This window comes from Phyllostomus hastatus, unplaced genomic scaffold, assembly GCF_019186645.2.
Source record: "Phyllostomus hastatus isolate PE091 unplaced genomic scaffold, TTU_PhHast_1.1 phas_contig_210, whole genome shotgun sequence".
NCBI classification, from domain to species: domain Eukaryota; kingdom Metazoa; phylum Chordata; class Mammalia; order Chiroptera; family Phyllostomidae; genus Phyllostomus; species Phyllostomus hastatus.
The window spans coordinates 30,972,359-30,996,025 of record NW_025333737.1 but is presented as its reverse complement, the minus strand read 5'-3'; the positions used below and the strand labels follow the sequence as shown (position 1 = coordinate 30,996,025).

The 23,667-nt window shown below is 49.6% G+C and overlaps 2 protein-coding genes across 2 annotated transcripts; one reads left to right on the top strand and one right to left on the bottom strand.

The window, feature by feature from the left end:
- Nucleotides 1–265: 265 nt before the first annotated feature.
- Nucleotides 266–5,097, bottom strand: TUBG1 (tubulin gamma 1). Its single transcript, XM_045836681.1, has 11 exons — nt 4,961–5,097; nt 4,559–4,671; nt 4,232–4,399; nt 3,150–3,218; nt 2,807–2,886; nt 2,261–2,387; nt 1,936–2,022; nt 1,670–1,819; nt 1,093–1,245; nt 847–1,008; nt 266–657 (listed from the first exon to the last, which is right to left on the bottom strand). Exons 1-11 carry the CDS (start codon nt 5,007–5,009, stop codon nt 460–462), a joined length of 1,356 nt encoding a protein of 451 aa, XP_045692637.1. The 5' UTR covers nt 5,010–5,097; the 3' UTR covers nt 266–459.
- Nucleotides 5,098–5,318: 221 nt separating this feature from the next.
- RETREG3 (reticulophagy regulator family member 3) lies at nt 5,319–22,836 on the top strand. The gene is made up of 9 exons (XM_045836685.1): nt 5,319–5,639; nt 13,852–13,958; nt 15,665–15,695; nt 16,628–16,754; nt 17,369–17,453; nt 18,262–18,399; nt 19,461–19,543; nt 20,167–20,299; nt 20,723–22,836. The coding sequence occupies exons 1-9, from the start codon at nt 5,401–5,403 to the stop codon at nt 21,178–21,180; spliced, it is 1,401 nt and encodes a 466-aa protein (XP_045692641.1). The 5' UTR covers nt 5,319–5,400; the 3' UTR covers nt 21,181–22,836.
- Nucleotides 22,837–23,667: the final 831 nt, after the last annotated feature.

The following is a 23,667-nucleotide window of genomic DNA, read 5'->3' as shown; positions in this document are numbered from 1 at the left end:
ACCTGCGACAGGGAGGGGTGGGAAGGAACTGGGACACTGTCGGAGAGCAAAGTAATATCTGTGGGCCCTTTTACCCTGGGAACACCTTTCTCAGGTAGCTTCACCTGACCCATGTTCTCTAAATCCAGGCAGCAGAAGGAAAAGTGGGGGGTGGCTGTCTGCTCAGAGCTGAAGATGCTGGAAGTGGGGGAAGGTCCTGCCAGCGATGGAGAGAGAACAGGTGTTTCCCTTTTCCAGTTCTCCAAGCCTTCAAAGAGACCAGTGATTTATATCCAGTGCTTTATTACACATAAATAGTCTCATAAAAGGAGAAATGAACGTGTCCCCAGGCCAACAGAGAGTGTGTGTGTTTATGACAAAGAAATGTACGAGGTCCCTGATCTGTGCTCAGAGGGGTGGTCAGCCAGGCGAGGCCTAAGCCGACCAGTAAGGCAGAGGAGGGTCTCTGTCCTGGGGCGCTCACTGCTCCTGGGTGCCCCAGGAGATGTAGTCTGGCCGTGTGGCTGCGTGGTACTCGTCGATGAGCTGCTGCACGATCTCCCTGGACGTGTCCAGCTCGTCGAAGTTCTCCTTGAAGATGTCCTCCTTGCGGAACTGCTCCAGGAAGGCCTCCCGCTTCCGCAGCTTGTCGTACTGGCGGCAGGTCCGCTCAAAGAGCTTGAGGTGTGCAGAGAGCAAGGGTCACAAAGAACTTGGAGGGAAAATATGGCCCCGAGAGCCAGGGAGGCAGGGCTGGGCTGTCTTCACAGTAAACCAAAGCCAGAAGCAGAACAGCAGGGATGCAGAGAGGTGAGGCACAACCAGGAAAATTATTATGGGGAAATAGGTGCAAACCGTGAAACTCACCGAGGAGATGCTGGTGTGGTTGGCCATCATCAGCCCACTGACCCGGTGGGCAGAGGGCAGGTAGGGAGACTTCCTGGACAGGGCCACCTGGATGCTGGCCGGGCCCCAGGGGATGAAGTTGGCCAACTTCCGTTCCCGGATCCTCTGCAGGCTCTTGTGGACCTGGGGGAGGGCACAGGGGTGGTGGTGGTCGCCTCTCCTCTACCCCTGCAGGTTCCAGGGGTGGAACGAAGGGGCCTCACCTACCTGAGTGGGGTCCACCTCGCCCTGGATGATGTTGAGGATGGCGATGTAGCAGTGGTTGGTCTGGCGATCCCGGCCGGTGGACACCATCACGTTCTTGGGCTGCAGCAGCCGCCTCATGACATCCAGGACCGTGGTCTTCCTCACGCTGGCCACCTGAGGGGACAGTGGGCCACAGGGACCAGGCCAGCACTCAGGGCACAGCCCACAGACGCATGGACAGAGGACAGCAGGCCACACGTGTCCCCCACCAGACTGGGGGCAGTGTGGTCTCTTTGGGCCGTGTCTATAGATTCGGGTCTATACTGAGCCTCTGCTGTGGGGTCGGGAATCGGAGCCGTGCTCAGCTCAGCAACCTCACGCCCCTGTGCGGGAGCATGAGGAGGTCCCATAGTACAGCCCAGGCCCTGCAGGGAGCCGAAGGCAGCGGGGAGAGGAGAGCCAGTCAGCAAGGAAGTGGTCTAGTCAGTGCTGGTCCCTGAGCACAGAGCCTGCTGGGCCAGCAGGGAGAAGGGAAAGGCCAGGTGGGGCCTCCTGGGCCCAGGGGCAGTCGGGCCTGGGACACTGAGGCCCCTCTCACCGACTGGTCCGTGGTGAGGGGCGTGTAGCCCGTCATGAGGAAGTGGAGCCGTGGCGTGGGGATGAGCGAGGCGATGAGGCCGATGAGGTCGTTGTTCATGTAGCCAGGGTAGCGCAGGGTGGTGGTGCTGGCGGACATGATGGTGGACACCTGGGGACGGGGACAGCACGCCGTGGGTGGGCCTGGTTGGGGGGTGTTCCCCTCTGCAGGCAGCACTCCAGTAGAGTGGGGTCCCAGTCCAAAGCAGCCCAGGAGTGGGGGCTCACCAGCTGGTTGATCTGGGAGAAGGACGGGTTCTGGATGTGCAGGCGGTCCGTGGCGATCCGGTTCAGGGCTGTGTTGTCCAGCACCACCTGCGGGGACAGAAGAGGGTGGTGGATTTTGGGGATTTGAAAGAACAGGAGCTCTGCCTGTGCCGGGGCTTTGAAGTTTAATTTCCCTTGAGCCTCACGGCCAGAAAGACCCATCCAAAAGGGACTTGCACAGTACCGGGGACCAGAAGGAGGCCTCAGAATGGAATTTTTAAGTGCATGAAAGTGATGGAAGAGAAAGGGGGGTTGGGAGTTGGGAAGGGTGGACTCCAGGGCTCACCACACAGTCTGCGTTCTGGGTCAGCCGCTTGAGCGTGAGCAGGGAGTTGTAGGGCTGGACCACCACGTCGCTCATCTCGTCCTGGTTGGGAAACACTGAGTAGGTCTGCACCAGCTTCTTGGGGTACCTGGTGGGGTTGGGAGAAGAGGGTCAGGACCTGAGGCTTCCAACAACTGTCTCTGCAAGCAGCTAAATCTGGATGAGGAGAATCATGTGGGGCCACAGGGTCAGCAGAGAAGAGAGACTTGACTTTTGGAGGTCTGCAACTTTCTCCAAGGGCAGGGAGATATCTTAGGATCAGAGATTCCAACTCCAACCCGTCCAGACTCCCTGAACCTTCATCTCTTCATCTAGGGCCCAGGTTCTAGGCTCCGGTCCAAGCCCCAGGAGGAAATCGGGTTCTCAGTCATTGCATCGTGACTTTCCTCCCTCCAGGAGAAATCAGAAAGTCCCTTTCCTGCTCCAGTGAATAGGAAGGTATATCTGGAGGGATTCCCAGTTACTTGGGAAACCAAGTCCTCCCAGCCCCTGGAAACACAGACATACCTGTCATTCAGTCGCTCTAAGAGGTAGGAGCCCAGGCCAGAGCCTGTCCCCCCAGCAATGGAGTGACACAGCACGAAGCCCTGCACAGGAAAGGGACAGTCAATGTCCAGGTGTCGTGTGGCAGGATTTCATACTGGACCCATCCCATAGTCTCCCAGACTCCTGTCTTCCCGAGCCCCCCACACACTACTTAGGAGACTCTGTCTGAGTTCCCGGAAGGACTGGTGGTTTCTGTCCAGTGGAAAGGATACAAGGGTGGGTCTTGTACCCAACAGGTGGCTTCTACAGGGGATTACTGAGCCTGCCTTACGTTGATTCCCACCAGCATTCCCGAGACACTCACCTCTAGGCTGTCACTGCCATCTGCCTCCCGGTCTATGATGTCAAAAATGTCCTCGTGGATTTTCTCTCCCTGCACAGACACAGGGAAGGTCAGAGTGGTGGGACCATGAGACAAGGACTCTGACCTCAGAACAGGCACTCTTGCCCTGGCCTCGTAGCTCAGTTGATTAGAGCGTTGCCCCATACACCAAGGTTACAGGTTTGATTCCCAGTCATGTTACATGCAAGAATCAACTAATGAATGCATAAATAAGCGGAACAACAAATCGATGTTCCTTTCTCTCTCTAAAATCAATTAAAAAAAAAAGAATGCCACCCTTCATTCACCTTTTAGCACCTAAAAGTCCTTTTTCGGCGCACAGTGGCCCTGCTTTCTATTTGCATTGAGAGGCGGTGTGGCACGGTGGCTGGGGGCAGGCATTTCATGTCCAGACTGCCCAGGTTCACATGTTAGCTCTCATTCCATTTAGCCGAGTGACTCTGGGCAGGCTACCTGGTCTTTCTATAGCTCAGTTTCCTTGCACATATAATAAAGGTAATAATACAGGTCCCATGCCCTTATCTAAAATCTTTCAGGCTTGTTTTGGGATTCAAATATTCAGATTCTAGAAAGGTAATATGGGACATATAATATACGTGCGTTAAAATGCCAGTGGGGGTCTGAGGTGCGCTAATCAAACATATTAATAGTTCTGCAAGGAAAGCATGAGTAATGACAATACATTGGATAGAAACTATAAAATAGCTTGTCTTCACTGAGAATTGGTTTTGCTGCTAAATGAGTTGTCGTCTTTTGCTTTCAGAGTTTTTTTTTTTTTTCAATTCTGGAAAGGCAGGTAAGTATCTATGGGCTGTTCAGGAGTTTAAATAAGTTAATATATGTAAATCGCTTAATATGGCCTGGCACACAGCACTAGCTAGTGTAGTCTCTCAATAATATTACACAGTTGACTTAGAGAAAAGAACTCCCCTTGGAGTCTCTCTCTCCCTCTCTTTTCTCCATCTGATTTCATCTCCTGGGGGTCATAGGCTGTCCCCACACAGGAAGGGTGTGGAGGGTCCTGCCAGGGGATAGCAAATGACCTGGGAGAATCCACTGGCCCAGTTGTTGCCAGCTCCTCCTCCGTGCTCCGACAGGTAGATGTTCTCTGGGTTGTAGAGCTTGGCATAGGGCGAGTTGAGGATGGAGTGGATCACCCGGGGCTCCAGGTCCAGCAGCACAGCCCTGGGGATGTAGTGCTCATCGTCTGCCTGTCAACGGCGGTCCAGGAAGAAACCCAATCAGCAAAGGCCTGCCCAGTCCTCCCAAGTCTGGCTCCTGTGTGTCCTCCCTCCTCCAGCCCAGAGGGGTTCCCACTACCAGGCATTTGCCTTTCCCTCCAATCCCCCTGGCCAAGTCGCCGGGAGCACCTGGTAGAAAAAGACGTCCTTGCGGTCAGTGCCCTCGGTGGCGAATTCCTCCACGATGCCCTCGGGGCTGATACCATGCTCGGCGCACAGCTGTTTCCAGAACTCGAACCCAACTGGGCGGAGGAGAAAGAGGATATCTGGGTCTGGGCAGGTTTCAACTAAGAGCTAGGGGACTGAGCGATAGGAAGTAAAGCTCCAGGCGTCACCCTTGACAGAGAAAAGGGCCGTATGCCAGGGGCTGGGCAGGGAAAGGCCCCTTGTGGTTGGGGCAACTGGACACTGGGGCAGGCACGTCCCGCCTTTACGATCCTGGGAAGGGGCAGATCGGAGTCTAGGACCCCACATAGAGATCCCATTGAATCTAAGGTGCCTGGCTAGTGGAGGGACCGGAGGTTCGCTCACTCTGATTGCCGCACTGGCCCAACTGGAGGGTGATGATTTCCCTCGGCATCGCTCCTCAGGAACCTGCGTTGCAGCCGCTCCCCGTTGGGAAAGCCGTAGCTCGCCAGCCCGCTCACCGCATGACGCAGGCGCCAAACAACCCGCTCCGCCCACGAACTTTCTCCGCTCCAATGACATTTGAGTTCTGGCGATGGCACTTCCTTATTCATTCGGCTTCAGTCGTGCAAACTGCGCGTGCGTACCTCTGGAAGGCTCAGCGCCCGAGAGAAGGGGAGGCACTTTGACGCAGCGTTCTTCCCTTCCATTGGACGCGAGCTCGAGCCCGTGCGCAGGCGCGGTGTCGAGGGAAGCCACTTCTCCCGCGGAATCGCGCGTCTGCGCACTTGGTGTTATTGTGATTGTCGGCCCGCGGCCCCGGATGTGGTGGCTGCCGGGGGGTGATGGCGGAGGCAGAGGGGGTGGCCGCGGCCCCAGGCCCAGCTTCGGGGCCGACGTTCAGGGGTCGCGGCGCTACGTCCGGCTCCTTGGAGCGGGACCAGCAGGTTGAGGCGGCGCAGCGGGCCCTGGTGAAGGTGCTGGGACCTTACGAGCCTCTGCTGAGCCGAGTGCAGGCAGCCCTCGTGTGGGAGCGGCCAGCCAGGAGCGCCCTGTGGTGCCTGGGGCTGAACGCGACTTTCTGGTGAGAAACTGGACCCTCGGAAACCCACCGAGGCGCGAATCCGTCAGGTTTCTCTAGGGCTCCACCTCTCGCCTTCCCTGTTGAAGGTGCTGCACTGGCTCTTTCCTGTCCCTGCTTAATTTTGCCTCACCTCCCTCCACTCCCGCCTGCAAGCTTCTCACCGCAGTTCTCCGCAGGGCCTCCCAGGTGTCTTCCCCGCTCTGCCTCCTCCCGCAGCCTCGTCCTGCACATCTGGCGGGAGCTTTTGCTAACGTCTCGAACCGCCCGCGGTGAGCGAGAGCGCCTCATTTTAGCCAGGGAAAGCTGTGTCCTTTAAGGCCACCACCTTCTTTCTCTTGTCTGCTCGTAGGTGCTTGGAAGGCTCCCCAGAGATTGTAGTAGTTATTACTGGGGTAGATGCCTGAGGTCTTGAAAGGCTGTGATAAGGAAATCTGCTCGAGCGGTATGAATTGGAGTGAGCGTGTTTAGATATCCTTTCGCCCACTCAGGGAAGTTTGTGAAGTCTGAGCGTCAGAGCCTCCAGAACTGCAACTTGAGAGAAAGTTATAAGCTTTTAAAGAACGGTTGTGAAACAGTGATGGTGAGATTTCACCCCTTTGAAAGCCACCGAGGATTGCAACTCCTTCCCGTGCCAGGGGATTAGGCATCTGTAGCCATGGTTTAGAGGCCAGGAAATTGAGGATGTCCAATAATATAAGTTTTCCTGAGCTGGGAAAGTGGGACTAAAATACACTTGAAGAATCTGTGTCGTGCTCTGTTCCAGTGGAACTGCTGCTTCTCTTAGTTGTCCTTATCTAAAGTGGACCTCGGTCTTCAATCGACCTGCCACGCACAGGCAGGGATCTATTATTGATCAAATTCCCTGGGAACTGAGGAGTAGGGGCGGGGCTTGTGCACCTGAATGAAATAAAAGTATTATGGATAAGCCTGAAACAACAAGGTATGTGTTCCCAAAAGTTTTTTTGGTTTTGCTCAAAATCGCTTTCCTCTTAAGATTCGTGGTTTTAAAACTCAAGCATTTATTATCTTTTCTCTGAAAGAAGATTTTGTCAGCTGGAGCAAAAACATTCTGAGTTCATCGACAGGAAGACACAATGGGCGTCTATTAAGTCGATCCTCTCACGATCTGAAGGAGACTCGGGTTAAAGTTGTCACAGTAGTTTCTGCCATTTGTTGCTTCCAGAGTCTTTAGCAAGTGTGATGATAAACAACCTTAAAAAAATAGCATTCTTTATTTTGGGGCGCGGGTAGTATTTCTTCCTTGATGCCTGGTACCTACTTCTCTCCTGTTCTCTGTAACCTCGTTCAGGAGTGTTTACCAAAATGACCTTTTCTTTGCTTCCTTCTGTGTCCCCATCCCAACCTCAAGCCCAGACCATCCAGTCCAAACTTTATTTCTCATATTTGGGATTGTTACTCGTAGGGGAAAAAAAAAGGTGGTCCTCAATAAGCCATTTTGTATCAAAATGTGCCTGGCTAGTACATAAAAACTTGATCAGGATTTCAATGAATCCTGATAAACTCAGGGTTTATTAATGTACATGGATCAGTAGCGTGGAAGTGGGTATTTTTGAAGAGGGGACTTTCTCTATGCCCCTAGCCCGAGAGAGAATTTTGGAGTAGAATACAGGTGGAGATCTACATACAAGGAGCTGCTCTGACTGAGACACATCTTTGATGTTACAGTGTAAGCCCAACAGTACTTACTTAATTTTATTAATATGCTGTGTTTAGAATCTCAGATCCCCTTTGCCTGCTCGTCTCGTAGGGCAGTGTTGTGGTTGGTCTTTGTCTCATGCATTTGCTGGTCTCTCGCCTGCTGTGTATCCAGAACAGCACTCTAAGTAGGTGGGGGAGAGAGACAGCAAAATGAGGGTGTGACTGACACCGAAAACAAATGGATGCACCATTGCCTGTGAAGGGTGCGGAATGATTGACAGCATTAAGGCCCCAGCGGTTAATCCAGTGTGGCAATGGTGGTTACAGAATTGATCGTATTAGTAAATGTGCTTCCTGCAAGGTAGTTTGAGGTTCAAAAGGAAAGTCAGACTTCACATTCCAGTGGCATCGTATTGAATGTGGGTGTTAATATTTCACCATGGAATGTCAAAGAGTGACTGTTTAATTCTTGGACATTTTAAGTGTTGAAGAGATGGAGGAGGATCATTGGCTCAGGTCAGAGAGAAATCATTTCCTTATTTGTTTTGAATCATGATATATCACTATCTGAAGCGTTTTATACATTTTGAAGTTCAGAAGATTGGGTAGGAGTGCAAAAAAATCAGGATTCAGGGAGGTGACTTTTAACTGTTGGTGTTCTGTGAGAGCTTTTCTTTACCTGTGAGTGTGCCCTCTTAACATCTTAATGAAAAGACAACAGCATAAAAGAGAGATAGATGTAGGCGTCTTGCCACTACAGTATTTCAAGGCTTTCACTTAAAAACATTTTCTTTCACTTTTCACAGAAATTATGGTGATTACATGAGAGCTCTTCCAGCCCATTTGGCTTCTGGTACTGATACATTATTATCACTAGGATGATAATAGTCATGTCAGGCCTTCATTTCCAACTGCTTGTATTTTGTTTTGTTTTATTTTATTTTTTCTTTTTCTTAATTTTATTTTTTTCCCCAATTGCTTGTCTTTTCATTATCCTCAACACCACCCGTAAAAGAATGATTTGGGGAGGAATACAAAGACAGAAAGAGTGTCTCCTGCGAGGATCAGCAAAGAGCCTGTTGGAGTAACTTTTGAGTCTGGCACAGACCTCGGAGGAGAAGGGGGGGGGGGACTAGGAGCCCTGGGAGTGTGTGCAGAGCGCACGGTTCAAGGAGGGCTGGAGGGCGGTCCTGAGCTCCTCTCCAGTCCTCAGCATTCTGTGATTCCAGGGGGTCTTTCGATTGCAGGTGGCAATTTGGAGCAATCCACAGGCTGATTCTCTGTTGGGATCTGCTTTTGCAGTCACCTGAGTTAACCATATCACATTCTAGCGAATATTATGGAATCTGTTGTTTTAACCAATGAAAAAAAAAAAACAGTGTGTCCCCCCCCAAAAAAAAAATCTCCCCAAATTAAAAAATAGCCCAAAAAGTGATTAAAGATGTATAGCAATGCTGATTTTAAAGGTTAGCATTTGAGTAAAAAAACACTAATGAGGAACAGGAAATGGAAGGGAGGACACATTTAAGTCAAGACATTTACCCTGTGAAAAACATGTACCCATCAAATTTCAGAAGAAATCTGTAGCGTAAATGTTTCTGATGGTCGTCTTTAGAGGGTTCTTGTTGCTTTGGGTGGCCAAGAAGATGCCTGAGGATGCCTTGGCTTTTTTTGTTGTTGTTGTTTTGGCCCTTTTGCCATCAGTTTTGATCTGTCCTAATTATAAGGTTGGGTGCTTTCTGTTCATTAACATAAGATAGGTCAGAGCAGCTCGTGGTTTCATTTCTGGTTTTGTGCAAGCGGAACTATCACTGCATGACATAGGCTGGGTTAATATTTTTCATTCTAATTTACAGCGACTGGCTCACTAACCAGGGAGCCACAAGTACTGCACACTACGTGGGCTTTCTGTCCCTGTAGGATGAAATGCTTTGTTCTGAAGTGTCGCTGAGACAGACTTACTGTGCAATTACAGAGGAACCCAGAAATAGTGTCTTCTTTGATTGAAAGTAGACATGTGGCCCTGGCTGGTGTGGCTCAGTGGATTGAGTGCTGGCCTGTGAACCAAAGAGTGGCTAGTTCGATTCCCAGTCAGGGCACATGCCTGGGTTGCAGACCCGGTTCCCCGGTGTGGGGCACGTGAAAGGCAACCACACACTGATGTTTCTCTCCTATCTTTCTCCCTCCCTTCCCCTCTGTCTATAAATACATAAAATCATTTTTTAAAAAAACTTAAAAAATTAATACCTTTTCAGGTGATGGGGAAAATGGGGAGTGGTTGCTGATGGTTACGTGTTTCTCTCTTGGGGTGATGAAAACATTCTCAAATAATTGTGATAGTTGTACAACTGCATATCCTAAAACTATTGACTTAGACAATTTAAAAGTAAAATTTTATGGTGTACAAACTATATCTCAACATTGTTAAAAAAAAAAGTTGATGCCTTTTGACTTAGTAATTCTACTTAATTAATCATAAGTAAAGACAAAGATTTATGCTCAGTGATGTATAGTTCAGCTTTACTACATCAAAAATTGGAAATATCCTAGTTCAATTAGGGAAAGGTTTAAAAGACTAAATGTATATATGTATGATGCAATCATTTTAAAAGTGTTTGATGTTTTTCTGAGGACATAGGGAAGCATATCTACGTATTGTTCAGTGAAGAAGGTTTTTAAACCAGATATGCCATATATTTCTATGGAGTTATTATATGTGCTTTTCTTTGGTCTTTATATGTGCATATTTCTTTAAAGAGAATAACCTCTTCACATTTTGGGGTATATATGTGGACAGTGGGTCACTTTAAAAAACTTTTTAATGGAAACTTTAAAACATACGTAGACAGAATAATGCATACCACCATATGCCCGGCTTTACACATTTTCACTTCATGGCCAATTTTGTGTTGTCTGCACCTGAGTTCTTTTATATCTTCTCCCTGAATTTGAGGCAAATTCTAGATGTCATATTATTTAATCTGCATTTCAGTGTGTGTCTGAAAAATAGACTTTAAAAATACTACTACCACTGTCACAAGTAAAAAAAATTAATGAAAGCCCTGGCTGGCATAGCTCAGTGGATTGAGCACAGGCTGCGAACCAAAGCATCGCAGGTTCGATTCCCAGTCAGGGCATGTGCCTGGGTTGCAGGCCACGGCCCCCAGCAACCGCACATAGATGTTTCTCTCTCTCTCTCTTCCTCCCTCCCTTCCATCTCTAAAAATAAATAAATAAAGCCTTTTTAAAAAATCTTTTAAAAAATGAATGATTTCAGTCAGTGTTTAAATTTTCAATTTTCTTATAAATGTCTGTGGGTTTTTTTTTTTTTAAGCTATTTTTTTGAGTTAGGATCCAAACTAAGTCCCCATTATTGGGACTGGTTGCTCTGTTTTTTACACCCCTTTTACTTTGTTGGTTCCCTTTTGGTCGTCTTTCCTCCTTACATTGTGTTTGTTGAAGAAACCAGTTTATCCCGTAGAGCGCCCCACAGACCGGATTTCGATGACTGCACCCTCACCCACGGCCTAATGTGTTCCCAGTGCTCTGTATTGCTGGTAGATTGGTAGTTGGGTCTAGAGGCCTGATCAGCTTCAGGTTCAAAAAGATTTTTTTTTTGCAAGTTAGTGTATTAATTTCATTTTTATTTCCTTGATTACTTACATTTTCTAAACTTTCGTCAATGAATGTGCTCCTTTTTAGAAGTCAGAAAAATAAACATAAGGAAAAACTGATTGTGAACCCACAGTGGGTAGAAGGAGTAATGGCCTGTGGGCAGTGAGCGCCCAGTTGGAATAATTCACATGTGACTGTCCAGAGTTGACTACATTCGCCGTTGTTTTTGCTAAGCTGGGAAGTTCTCGTGCTGATTATAGTTGCTGAAAAGTTTTGCATGTTGTCTCACCAAACTTGTACACTGTTACAGCTGCATGTAAATTTTTTGGCCTGTGTGAATAGGCATTGCAGGATTAAACTTATCCAGAGGGATCTTCCCTTATTTTTCTTCTATCCCTTACCTATGCTAGTCCCAAAAGTACTGTATCTTCAATTAGTGTGTCTGTCCTTGGAAACAGTTGCAGAGTTTTTTACACGTAGGCTTTCGGGTTACCTCCGTAAAGTGCCAACGATAATGTGACCCTCAGTATACCCAAAACACACCTGTTGAGAACGATGTTCCCTTTTTGTTTAGAAATGTCCCGTGGAGGGCTCGTGGGAAAGGAGCACACGCTTACCTGCGTTCTTTGCTAGACCCCTGAGGGAGCGTTGATACTGTCTAGTTACCTTGGAGGGATCAACGCTAGTAGTTTGAAGTAATCTTTTCTCTCCCTTTAAAAAAAAGATTTTATTTATTTATTTTTGGAGGAGGGAGAAAGAGAGGGAAACATTGATGTGTGAGGGAAACATCCATGGGTTGCCTCTCACATGCCCAAAGGGGACGTGGCCCACAACCCAGGCATGTGCCCTGACCGGGAATTGAACTGGAGACCTTTCGCTTTGTAGGCCGACGGTACTCAGTTCACTGAGCCATGCCAGCCAGGGCTGGTCTTTCTATTAATTAGGTTGTTATCTATATAAAGGAAACTATTTTCCCAAGAAATGTTATTTCATACCACACAAAAACTCTTCCTTTGAAGTTCCTGCATTGGCTTGTTCAATAAAAGGATATAGCTGGTCCTAAAATTGACTTATGGACCAGAATTGATCTTGTTCAGGAAGATGTTAGCCTTCAGGACCTGGAAAGTATACCCTGCACTCGTAAAGCTCTTCACGAGATTCGCCTTCAGAATCAGTGCCCTCGGTCATAAAAGGCGTTTCACGGGGCTATTCAGGCTACTAAAAGAGTCCAGGTCTTAGAGAAACAGTGTTTCTATTGCTATTATCTTTGGAAAACCACCTTTCTTAGGAGAGCTTAATATCCTTCCCTGCTCCAGTTTATGTTAGTGTTAGTAATTACACGCTGGGAAGTGGAGATTGCAGATAGTCTGGACGGCCTCCCCGGAGGGCTGTGTGAAGTGCTCTGGAGAAAACGGCGGTCATGCCGCAGCCCGCTGCTGGGGGAATAGAAGCGGCAGCACTGGGGAGCGGGAAGCTCTAGAGCCGTTATCCTTACTTAGCTTTGTTAAATTTGCTTGTTTGTTGGGATGATCTGGCTTTGGAGAGATTAATGGCCTGGGTCAGCTCTAGAGGCTTATTTCTGTTGAGCCTCTCTCTTTCTTTAACTTCATGTACAATTACAGTGTCCTTTGGGTGGTGGGGTGGGAAATTGGAATAGGGTTATCCCTGGTGACGGGATTTCTAAGTTCTTGTTTCATTCCATCCCAGACATTATATCATTTTATTCGTAAATATTTTAGTATATACCTCTAAAAGATAAGGGCTCTAAAAATAACTTCTATAACATTATCACACCTAAAGGAACTAACAAGAATTAATATCTTCAACGGTACAATGTTCAATCAAGGTTCCCAGGTTGTTTGTAAATACCTATTATGATTGATTCCTTCAAATAAGAACTAGCTTTTCCTTCACTTTGTTAATGTACCTTTGTTAATGTAGTGATACCTTACATTTATTGATTTTTGAATGTTGAACCACCCTTGCATTCCTAGAATAAATCCTAGGAATTGATCATGGTGTATAATCCTTTTATACCATGCTGCTGAATTCAGCTCGTTAGTGTTTGAGTGTTTTGCACCTGCATTCAGAAGGGACGTTTGTCTGTAGTTTCCTTGTAATGCCCTTGTTTGACTTTGGTATTAGAGCCACGCTGGCCTCATAAAATGAGTCAGGAAGTATCCCTCTTCTTCAATTTTTGGAAAGTTTAAGACAGATTGGTGTTATTTCTGGAGAACTGGCTTTTATTTTATTTTTATCCTCACTCAAGGACATTTTTTTCACTGTTTTTAGAGAGAGAAAGGTGGGGGGGAGAAACATCATGTGAGAGCAAAATATTGATTGGTTGCCTTTTGTATGCGCCCCGACCGGGGATCAAACCGGCAAACTTTTGGTTTATGGGCAGATGCTGCAACCACTGAGCCACACCAACCAGGGCTGAAGAACAGGCTTTGAGACATAGCTTCAGTGCTTCTGTGTGACCTTGACAAGGCGTTTTACTTTCTGGGGCCTCGGTTCCCGAAGGATATCCATTTGAATTAAATGCTCTTTAATGCATCTCTACTGGTTTGTTGCCCTAAACTCAGGTCTAATTTGGTAGAAAGATGTTTCCTTTCATCATAACCACTTGTTACTGAGGATGAATTTTTCCCTGAAATTAACAGAATCACAGACTTAAAAGTTGAAAGGCTCTTTAAGAGGGTATTTGGCTTAGTCCTCTGCCTTTATAGAAGCAAATTATTATGTCTTTCCCATAGGTAAAATAGATGAAATTCAGAAAGTTGAAGTGATTTTCCTCAAGGCCTTAAACTTTAAAACCTTTACACTTAAAACTAGGATATAAGTGTATTTACTACAGAGCCTGTTGTGCACATTAGGGTCTTTTCTGAAACTATCGTGATTGAATAATGACCTTTCTTCTGTCTTTCCTTCTCTGTAGGTTCTTTGCACTGACATCCCTTCGTCTTGTATTTTTACTTGCATTCAGCTCGATGATCCTGGTGTGTATAGATCAATGGAAGAACAAAATCTGGCCTGAAATAAATGGTGAGTTTGGTAGCATGTAGAACACTCTGAACTGGAAGTGGTCTTTCCTGTCATTTGTACCTTTAGTTTTGGGCGTTCATGAGGGCGTATGTGGAACTGGGACTGTCCTTTATTGATGTTCACATTATTTACTTTAGGAGCATTGCACGTAGTTCCTTAGGACTGGGTTCTGCCTTTCCCACCTTGGAGCTCAGGAGATCTCTCCTGGCCCCCCGAGACATGCTTGCCCTCGTAATTGGCCTGAGGAATAAGTAGTCCTCAAGTAGTCCTCAGGTTTTTAAAGAATGCTTCACTTCACTGGGTACTATGTCTTTACTAAGGCAGTGTCCACTTGCCTCTCAGGAGTGTTCTTTTAAGTTGTATATTTGCAAAGCATTAAGCTAAGCATTATGATTTATATGAAGTATTCTAAGATACAGTTCCTTTCTCAAAGATTATACACACATAAGGAAAGTTAAATGATGGTCATAGAACAGTGCCAGAGGTGGCATTGTGACCAGTATGTTTGTCGTGCATTTTTGCCCTAGCTCAAGCCTTGAGCGAAGCAAAAGATTTGGACAGGTAGAGAGAAAACTGTGTTTGCAGAGGGACCAGTAGCTTGATCAGTCTGAGGAGCCAGAAACTGCACAGCATCTCCCGAGGCCAGGGAATCGACAGTTCCCCAGGAGTGACGAGGGCTTTACGAGGAGTGCTGGGAAGGAAACTGAAAGTACGTTGGGATTAGATTTGATAAGCCTTTGCAGTTGGACTTAGAAGTTTAGGCTTTACCCAATAGGTAGTAGGAGGGCATTGCAGATTTTTAAAATTAGAGCTACATGCTAAGATGATATTGAAAATTAAGTTTATGATAGCATTTTACAGGACTGCATGGAAGGAGAAAGGGGAGGGCGAGAGACCAGGTAGGAGGCTGTGGCAGTGTTGTGAAGAGCAGTCAGGGGGGCGTCTGTGGGAACAAATGGTGGCGAGCTCGGAGAGCTGTGAAGGAGGAAGACACATCGAGACTGACAAGTGGCGGCTAGAAGAATAAGGGGTAAAAGCTGAATCGGGATTTCAAAGCTAGGGCAGCAGGAGAACAGCATTACAGGCATTAGAGGTAGGCGACGTCGGGCAGGGGAGTTGGTTTGGATGGGGAGAGGGCGAGGAAAATTGATAGGGGTTTTGGACATGTTAATTTTGCAGTGTTGGAAGGATATTCAAACCAGAGTGTGCAGGTTTTAAATACATTCCCATCCTATTTTGCAGAGACTTCAAGGAATCATGTCAAAAGACTTTACACCACTCATTGTAGTTAATGCATGTCTTTTTTTAAAAGAATAGGCAGATTTCTAGGGTTGGAGTAGTTATGTCTCAGTAACCTGGTGCACATTGGTGTGTTTGAGCAGACCAGGTACACTTGAGGGGTGGGGTGGACTATTTTTTGTATGTACCTTGGCTCCCAGCTTCAGTAATTAGAAGAGGCCCTATTGCTCCATTTGGATCTCCTCCAGCCCCCAACCCCCAACCCTCAGTCTGCTGGAGAGTAGAGCAGGCGTCAGGCATCATTCCCTTGTCTACAGCTCCCTAACTCTGCCAGTATAACGGAGTGTCTCCTTTTCATCCCCCACCCCGCAAACCTATTAAAACTTGAGCAGTCAGACCAACAGCCTAACATTTTCATGTTTAGTTTTCCCTACCAACTAATGCTGGTGTTTGTTTTAATATTGTAGTGCCAAGACCCGACGCATTAGACAATGAGAGGTATGGAATACTAATTAAATCCATTTTTGTTGCTCTGATTGATTCTCTTGTTGTAATGCTCTGGTTACATGTTGTTAACCCTGTGTTCTGGACAAAGTGCACACTGAGAGCCTCATCTGTTCCAAGTAATCATTTTGACAAATCCTAAAGTTCAGGCTGCAGTGATATGTTGAGATGGCTGGTGTTCTCTGATATTTTCAAAAGAGAAGTCTCTGAACTTCTTACAGTGTCCCATGACCTGACATGCCAAGGAATTAGCTGCGTTATCCAGACCTGGTGTGAAAACCAAGAGGCAGCGTACTTCTTCTGTCTCCTGGCTTTCATACCAGGTCATTGAGTGTTTTCTGTGACCTCTGGCTCTTTCACGTTCCCTGGTCAGAAAACACCCTGGTTCCTGTTATCGCGAGCCAAAGATTCCTCTTGTGTCTTGCAGCTCCTGCTTTCATTTCTCGGTTCATCCATCCCATATGTGCAGTCCCAGTGATTTTTCTCTGCTACAGTTTATTTTCGGTTTTGCTTTGTTTTCTCTCCGAGGGGCATGTCCACTGTCGCCTCCTCCTCAGTGGTGGTTGTGTCCGACCGCACGTCACTCCCCCCCACCCCCCAGATTGCAGTCACAGTGAACTGCAATGGTTGGTGCAGGGCCTTAGACGCTTCTAAGCACAAAGGGCCTTGGAGCCAGTGGCAGGCTTACACGGGAGGAGCGGGCTGCCTGCTCATAGGGCTGAGCCGTCAGAACAAGTTTGCCCTCGCAGTCCCTAAATTCAAGTTTCAACCTGGTGAGCCAAGAAGAAAGTCATGCTTCACCTCCAGAGCACCTAGGACAGCCACTCCCCTGTCCTTACTTAAACCCGGAAACAGTGGCTGCCTACGCAGAAAGATGGGGAACCCTCAGCACCCTCCTTTCACAGCTCCCCCTTCTCTCTCCATAGCTGGGGCTTTGTACACCCTCGGTTACTCAGCGTGCCTGAGCTCTGTCACCATGTAGCTGAAGTCTGGGTTAGTGGGACCATTTTCATAAGGAATCTTTTGCTTTTCAAAAGGCAAAACCCAGGCAAGGTAAGACCCTTCCCTTTTTCCCTTTCACTTCTGGCTTCTCAGTTCAGTTCATGCTAAACTGAAATAACCCTGTACTACATGTCCTCATTCAAGAAAGAAAAGACCATGACTTCTGTAGAGACAGAGGCAAGTTGGAGGAGAGGATTTCTGACCGGCCACTCGGACTGAAACCAGGGCTCGAGGACTCCTCCTCGGGCCTTGCCTCCTGGATTAGACCCTCTGTCTGCCCCCGGATGGGAAAGAGAACTTGCTTGTGTACATTCTGTGTCATGTGAAGCATGTGGCAGGTTGTTGGGTTTTATTTATTTTTTTTACTTTGCCTTAAAAAACCCACCACCAGAGAGAATATTTGGCTAAGTCCTATTCAAACCAGTTTCGCAGCATGAAAGGTGCAGCCCTACAGGGCTAGCCACATAAAAAGGGTTTGAATAGATCCCCAGAGAGAATCATCCTTGACTGCGAAGGGAACAGGTACAGCTGTCATTCTGATGTGTCCATACTTGACTCATAGGTCGTAAAGAATTGTTCCAATCCCATCTCTGCCTTACCTCCCGTCCTTACCCCAGTCCCCTGCCATGTAGCAGAAACTTAACACTGTTTCCTGACTCCCCCAGTTCTGCTTGCTGAGCTGCGGGATACTGACCTTTTTGGCCGTCTTGGGCCGCTACATCCCCGGGCTCCTGCTCTCCTATTTCATGTGTAAGTATGGCATACACTGCCCCTGTGCGCCTGCTCCGCGCGTAGCTCTCCCAGCCACGGCCGACTCTGGGTCCGGGGAGTGGACTTTTACGGTTTGGTTCCTTGGGAAATTGTACCTTTTTATTTTTTTCATGGCCTGTTTAGTGTTATGACATACCTTCTTACCGGTATAGCAGGCTCCCCACATGTAAAGCCCACATCTCAGCAACTCAGCTTTAGAAACTGGGCAGGGCCCACTAACAGATACTGCATTACCAATGGTGAAGGACCATCTATCCCTGTTTGAGGAGGGGAGTTTTAGAGTCAGTGTATATTGTGTAGCTGCAAAACATAACTCTTAGGGCACCCTCTACTCGCTTCTGTGTAAGTACGTTCTCCCCCTCGGAGCACAGCTCTGTAAATTCCTTCCTGCTGGCGTGAACTCTGCTCGCCCGAGACTGGAGGAACTGAGTAGCTGTGGCTGTGGCCGTTGTATAGCGGAAGCTCACCTGATTTGTTGTGTAATTTCTGAGCCATTGTTACCATTTGGCCTTGTTTGTGGCTCGGAGACATACCTATGCGAGTGACTACACTGCTTTGTTCTGCCCTCAGTATATCGGCTCTGTAGATGGCCGCGTTAGCGTCTGCCCTCCAACAAAGCCTCCCTCGTGTAGGAGGGAGGAAGACTCGTGAAGATGAGCAGCAGAATTAAGCATAACTGTCCCACACTGAGTGTTTGAGCCACGGTGACACACTGTGGCAGAGGGGCAGGTAGGACTGTGTTGTGCAGCCCCTTCTCCATTTTGCCATTATTTCCCACTCCTCTCAGTTGTCACGGTGATGATGTGGCCCCTTGCTGTGTACCACCGGCTGTGGGACCGGGCCTGTGTGCGGCTGAAGCCAGCTCTGCAGCGGCTGGACTTCAGTGTCCGCGGCTACATGATGTCCAAGCAGAGAGACAGACAACGTAAGTTTAACGAGGACGCTTCCTTCCACTTGGGCAGTTTGGGGAAGAGAAGGAAAGCCCATAGGTCTGACCTAGTGGGTAGGTCCCCAAAAGTGGGAAAGCAGGGTGTGGTCGGTGTGCAGCGGGTGGTAGATCAAAGTGATGCTCTATTCCAGGGAGAGCTATGCAGGCTTACCAGTTTTCCTCATTTGGAATTCAAGATGCTCCCACTTTAAACAATCTGAGAAAAGCTCTCCTGTGTCGAGTAAAAGACTGTGAAGACACCCCTGGTGTTTGCTGCTTTTTATGAAGTGGTTTCTGTAGCCCATGCGCTGTGCTGGTCGCTCTCCACACACCATTTTATTGAACCTTTACAACAACCTTGAGAAGTGGGTGGTATTACCTTCCTTCTCCAGTTGAGGACATTGAAGCTCACAGTTATTAGTTGGCAGAGTAGGCCTTTTAAACCCCCCACTCCGGGCCTCTCTTCACTCCTGAGAGCCGCTGGAGATGACTTGGGACTGCTGGCTCGGAAGCCAGAAGTGTACTAGCCTGCAGTCCTCCCGCGTGATGACGACAGCTGCGAGAGCCTTTCCTCTCCCGTGGTCTGACCAGGGTGGGTGTTTCCTTAGGCCCTGGCCTTCAGAGAGCTCTGCATGGCCACCGAGGCCCCGCTTGCCCTGGGGCGGCCAGTCGAATTAAGTATCAGCCCTCAAAAGCCTGACTTAACTGGGGTAGGGCCTCTCCCTTTGGCCTCAGTGATAGCGTCTACCCTCCACCTCGAAGTCCAGTCTGCCCCTCAGTGATCCTGAGAACTGCTCACAGGTCTGGTAGTTGATCTGTCCAGAGCAAAGAGGGTTGTGGGGTGGCCTAGAGAAGGGGAGCTCTTGGGAGAGAGCTCTTTCTCTTCTGGGTTACCAACGCACCTTTCTATACCTAGGCTCGGCAGCCCGCCCTCAGCCTTAGGCCCACATTCAGAGGGGTTGGTTCTCTTCTGTTCTCACTTTCTGTCTTCAAAGTCCAAAGCGGGTGGGGGTTCCCCTCAAGGGAAGGCGTCACGGCCTCCTGCTCTCTCTACGTAGTGCGCCGCAGAGCTCTGCACCCAGAACGAGCCGTGGACGACCACAGTGACAGCGAGGAGGAGCTTGCTGCCTTCTGTCCTCAGGTACCTTGGCTGTGGGAGCTGCACCACTGGCTCGTTTTCTTTAGCTCCCTTTGAACATCCAGCACCCACAGTTAGGCCGAGAGCTCGTGGTCCAGAGACCCCTCCCCTTGCCCCGTGAGAGCCCAGGCGTGAGCGTAACCGGCACTCCGTGAGGAGGAAAGCTAGAGTTATGTTGGGACTTTGTATGTAGACCTCAATTTGAGCCTGGTGACCAGCACACCCTCTTCCATGTCTCCCTTTAACTCCTCCCATCGCGGCAGAACTTCTGGAACTGGTGTGATCATCTTTTAAAGAGCCCTGCTCACCTTTGGTTGGGCAGTGTGTGTGTCCTCCAGGCCACCTGTGAAAAGTATCCTCTGGATAAGTTTGCTTAAGAGTAAGTAGCTGACCGACTCCCGAGACTGCTTCCCTTCACGTACTCGAGATCGGTGGATAAGAGTGTTTTCCTTGGGGGAGCAGACTAAAAACGGGCAAGATTTTGACACGTCCCCACGCTTTCCTGGTTACACTCGTGGCTGCGGGTAGCCTTCAGGGCCAGCTGACCGGTAAAGCTGTTACTGGGGAACTGCATCTGTTCTCAGCGGTATCCTCGCTTCATGCTTGCCGATCTTTTCTTTCCGAAGCTGGATGATTCTACTGTCGCCAGGGAACTGGCCATCACAGACTCTGAGCACTCAGATGCCGAGGTTTCCTGTACGGACAATGGCACGTTCAACCTTTCACGGGGCCAGACGCCTCTAACAGAAGGCTCTGAAGGTGAGGTGGACCTTGGGTCTGAGTTGATAATGGCTTTGACTGTTGCCTTTCAGCTTCCCCCGACATAGGGGATACTGCCCTCTCCTCTCCTGCTTCCCGAGCAGTGGATTGGGTGGCAGAGCAGCCTTAGGGGTGTGTCTACAGCCAGGATGGCACTGCTGTTCTCCTTGAGCCTCAGTTCCCTAGTCGCCTCAGGCTGTAGGTTCAGTGGGGGCATAGTGGGGGAAGAGAGAGGAAGTTCTCTGGCCGGTAGAGGTCACGGCAGTCTAGAAGTGGAGGGGAAAAGCTGACCAGTGCCACAGGTTTTGCCCCTCCCACCCCCGCCCCTTGATCTCCAGGGAGGAGAAATCTGGTTATATGGGACTGGCTTGTGGGGCGGAGCCAGGCAGCTGCCGCGTCTCAGACACCCTTCTGTTCTTTCAGACTTAGATGGTCACAGTGACCCAGAGGAGTCCTTTGCCAGAGACCTTCCAGACTTCCCTTCCATTAACGTGGATCCCGCTGGCCTGGATGATGAGGATGACACCAGCATCGGAATGCCCAGCTTGATGTACCGTTCCCCGGCAGGGCCCGAGGAGCCCCAGGTGCCCCCCGCCAGCCGGGGCGAAGCTGCACTGCCGGGGCTCCTGCTGGAAGCCCTGCCTGCCGGATCCAGCCTCACCAGCAACCTTGCCGGCCTGGTCTCCCAGGGCATGATCCAGCTCGCCCTGTCGGGGGCCTCCCAGCCAGGCCCTTCTGGCCCGCCTCCCCGGAGGGCAACCAGAGGCGTCCTCCGGGCCCCCAGCTCAGACCTGGACACTGATGCTGAGGGGGATGACTTTGAACTTCTGGATCAGTCAGAGCTGAATCAGCTGGACCCTGCTGGTTCCAGGAGCCACTGAGGCAGAGACTCCTTTTGGGGGTCACTGTGGTTTAGGTTTTTATTCTCCTCATCCCACTAAAGGTGAAGGGGCAAGGGAAGAACCCAGGTCCTGTCCCCTGAACATGTGTGTGTGCCTGGTGGCCCGGCTGGCGCTCAGAGGGCTGCTGACGAGGACGCTCCCTTCCCTGCCACCAGCCGGGCGCCCGCTTCTGAGCTCAGCCAGCGAGTGAGAGCGGGCTTCCTTGGGGAGGCTCCTCTCCATCAGGATGGTACTCGTGGGGAACACAGTAGTCAAGGGCGTGGGTTCCCCTTTGAGGGGGTGCTGCTGTTTGCTTCTGGGTATGGGTGCTTGGGGGCCCTCAGTGATAGAAGAGCCCTTCGTCTCCTTCCTCCTCCATCACCTCCCTGGAGGTGCGAGTCAGGCAGCAGCTGGAACAGTTGCATTGTCATCCTCCTCTTTTGCTAAGCCATGATTTGATTTGTCTTTTTCTAAGCAATTTATCGTTTGGTTCTGCAGAGCAGGCCTGTTCCCTCTGCTCCAGCCCATCCTCGTTTCTCGAGGCCTCACTCCAGTGCTCCAAATCATTGCTTGTGAAATCTAAGAAATGTGAACATGCTGAGGGGTGGGCCTCTTCCAGGTCATCTAGGGCTGTGGGGTCAGCTGGCTGGGCAGGTGAGTGCCTCCGTAGCTCGTGGTCTCACTGAATCTTCGGGAGCTGCCTGGTTGTCTTTGGTGCTGCTAACCCCTGGCTCCGTTTGACTATTAGCCTGAGCAGCTAGCAAAGCAATACCATACCATACCCGTGTTCCTGTTCCTTCCCCTGCTCCTCCTCTGGAGAAGGAACGTTCCCTGGGGGATGCCAGAGTAGCACTTTACAGATGGCTCAGTGGCGTTCATCCCAGGAGCCACCAGCTCTTCTTGCACCAGCTATTCTTACTCCCTGTTCAGCTCCTTTAGTACTTTTTCTATTTCATTGCTTCCCAACTTGGTAGGGCCTCTTTTAAGGATGAGCCCATTTAGCAAGAATATGTCTGTAATGAGCAGAGACCCCTCTAAGGGGCATCTGTTAGACTGCCCCTAGTAAAATCATGAGACAATTGGTAATTCTACGTGTGCCAGCTTACATCCTGTCTCTGACTCCCAGATCAGAGCTGAAGCCAAACTCGCCTCCCTCTCTCTGCGTTAACCCTTTGCGGATCCTCAGGGACCACTCCCCCAACGCCCCACACTTGGGTGAGGGATGCTGGACAGAGCCCATTTTCATATGCTACAGGTGGGAGTGTGCGAACATGTTTGCTCTTGGTTGATGGATGAGGTAGAGGCCAGGAAGTGAAAACAGTTAACAGTGGGAAGGGAGAAGAGCGACATGCCTGTTCCACAGGCACCTTTGTTGTGTGAAGACTGGGGTGACAGCATCTCCCCACGTCTGGGTTCTCAGACAGACTGTGGACACCTTACCTCTCAGTAGAGCCAGATGTCTTACAGGGAAAAGGTGGGAGGTGTGGGAAAGGAGTGGGATTTCGAGTGTGCATGAGTGTGTGTAGCTTCAGGCCTTGGGAGTGAGCGAGAGGGAGGGAAGGAAGGAAGGAGAGCAAACTCTTTGGACGGTGTTTTCTTGTACATGGGGGATCCTGCTCTGAATCTCCTTAGTCCTCCACTGTGAACTGGGGCGGGGATGGGGTGGGAGGGGTGCTGGGGAATAAATCTTGTATGAGAACCATCTTGAAGAGACTAATGTTGAATGGTGTCCTCCCCTTGGTAGGTTTTCTCTCGTTCGTCTGATGTGTGATTAATTTGAGGAGGTGAGAGCCTCAGGAGAGGAAGCCGAGGGGGGAGGGACCCGCTTGCCAGTGCCTGCTTTTCCTTGTGATGGTCAGAACCACCACCGTGGTTCGCGGCCACCGTCCCTCCCCCGCAGAGCCCAGACCTGGGCATGGCATCTAGCCTGCCGTCCCATCACTTCTGATTCTTGATGTTGCCCCCGAAACGTGTGAAGACAAGTACAGTTCAAAGGCTAATGCAATTTCAGGTAACAGAGGTCTTTAAAAAGTAACACCACCCTTCCTCTGCATTGTTTGGGCTGCAGGGACAGCTGCTCTTTGGCCTTCGGCTGACCTCAGAAACTAGAAATACTTATTTTAGGCTTTGTCCCATTGGCCACTGTGGGCAGGAGTGGAAAGCACCTGCCAGGTGTTGCCAAAAGATTGACCCCACCAAACGGAAACTCTTCTAAAGCTTTGTGGCTTGACCTGCTCCCTCCCAAGCCTACCTGCCCTTGGCGCTCGAACCTCAGTGTGAGTTGAGCGCCCTCTGTGTGCGGAGCTCGGTAACGAGCCGACAAGGGTGCCCAGCTCTGCGCGGCGTTTTACGCGGTGAGTCTTCGCGACCACCCTCCCGCGAGTACCTCTGGTCCCTACTCGACAAACGGTAAGGCTGGCTGGCGAGGAGCCTCGGGCCGTGGGGCAGGCCACGTCCCCGTGCGTGACGGCCTTGGGACCCTAAGCC

What these genes read in the sequence shown, in the direction of transcription:
- TUBG1 (XM_045836681.1), bottom strand. Translation starts at nt 5,009, where the DNA reads ATGCCGAGGGAAATCATCACCCTCCAGTTGGGCCAGTGCGGCAATCAG. An exon ending in GCGAGGTGGACCCCACTCAG is followed by an intron (nt 1,009 to 1,092) that starts GTAGGTGAGGCC and finishes GCCCTCCCCCAG; the next exon opens with GTCCACAAGAGCCTGCAGAG. An exon ending in ACCACACCAGCATCTCCTCG is followed by an intron (nt 658 to 846) that starts GTGAGTTTCACG and finishes GCACACCTCAAG; the next exon opens with CTCTTTGAGCGGACCTGCCG.
- RETREG3 (XM_045836685.1), top strand. Translation starts at nt 5,401, where the DNA reads ATGGCGGAGGCAGAGGGGGTGGCCGCGGCCCCAGGCCCAGCTTCGGGG. An exon ending in GGGCTGAACGCGACTTTCTG is followed by an intron (nt 5,640 to 13,851) that starts GTGAGAAACTGG and finishes CCTTCTCTGTAG; the next exon opens with GTTCTTTGCACTGACATCCC. An exon ending in CAAGCAGAGAGACAGACAAC is followed by an intron (nt 18,400 to 19,460) that starts GTAAGTTTAACG and finishes CTCTCTACGTAG; the next exon opens with TGCGCCGCAGAGCTCTGCAC.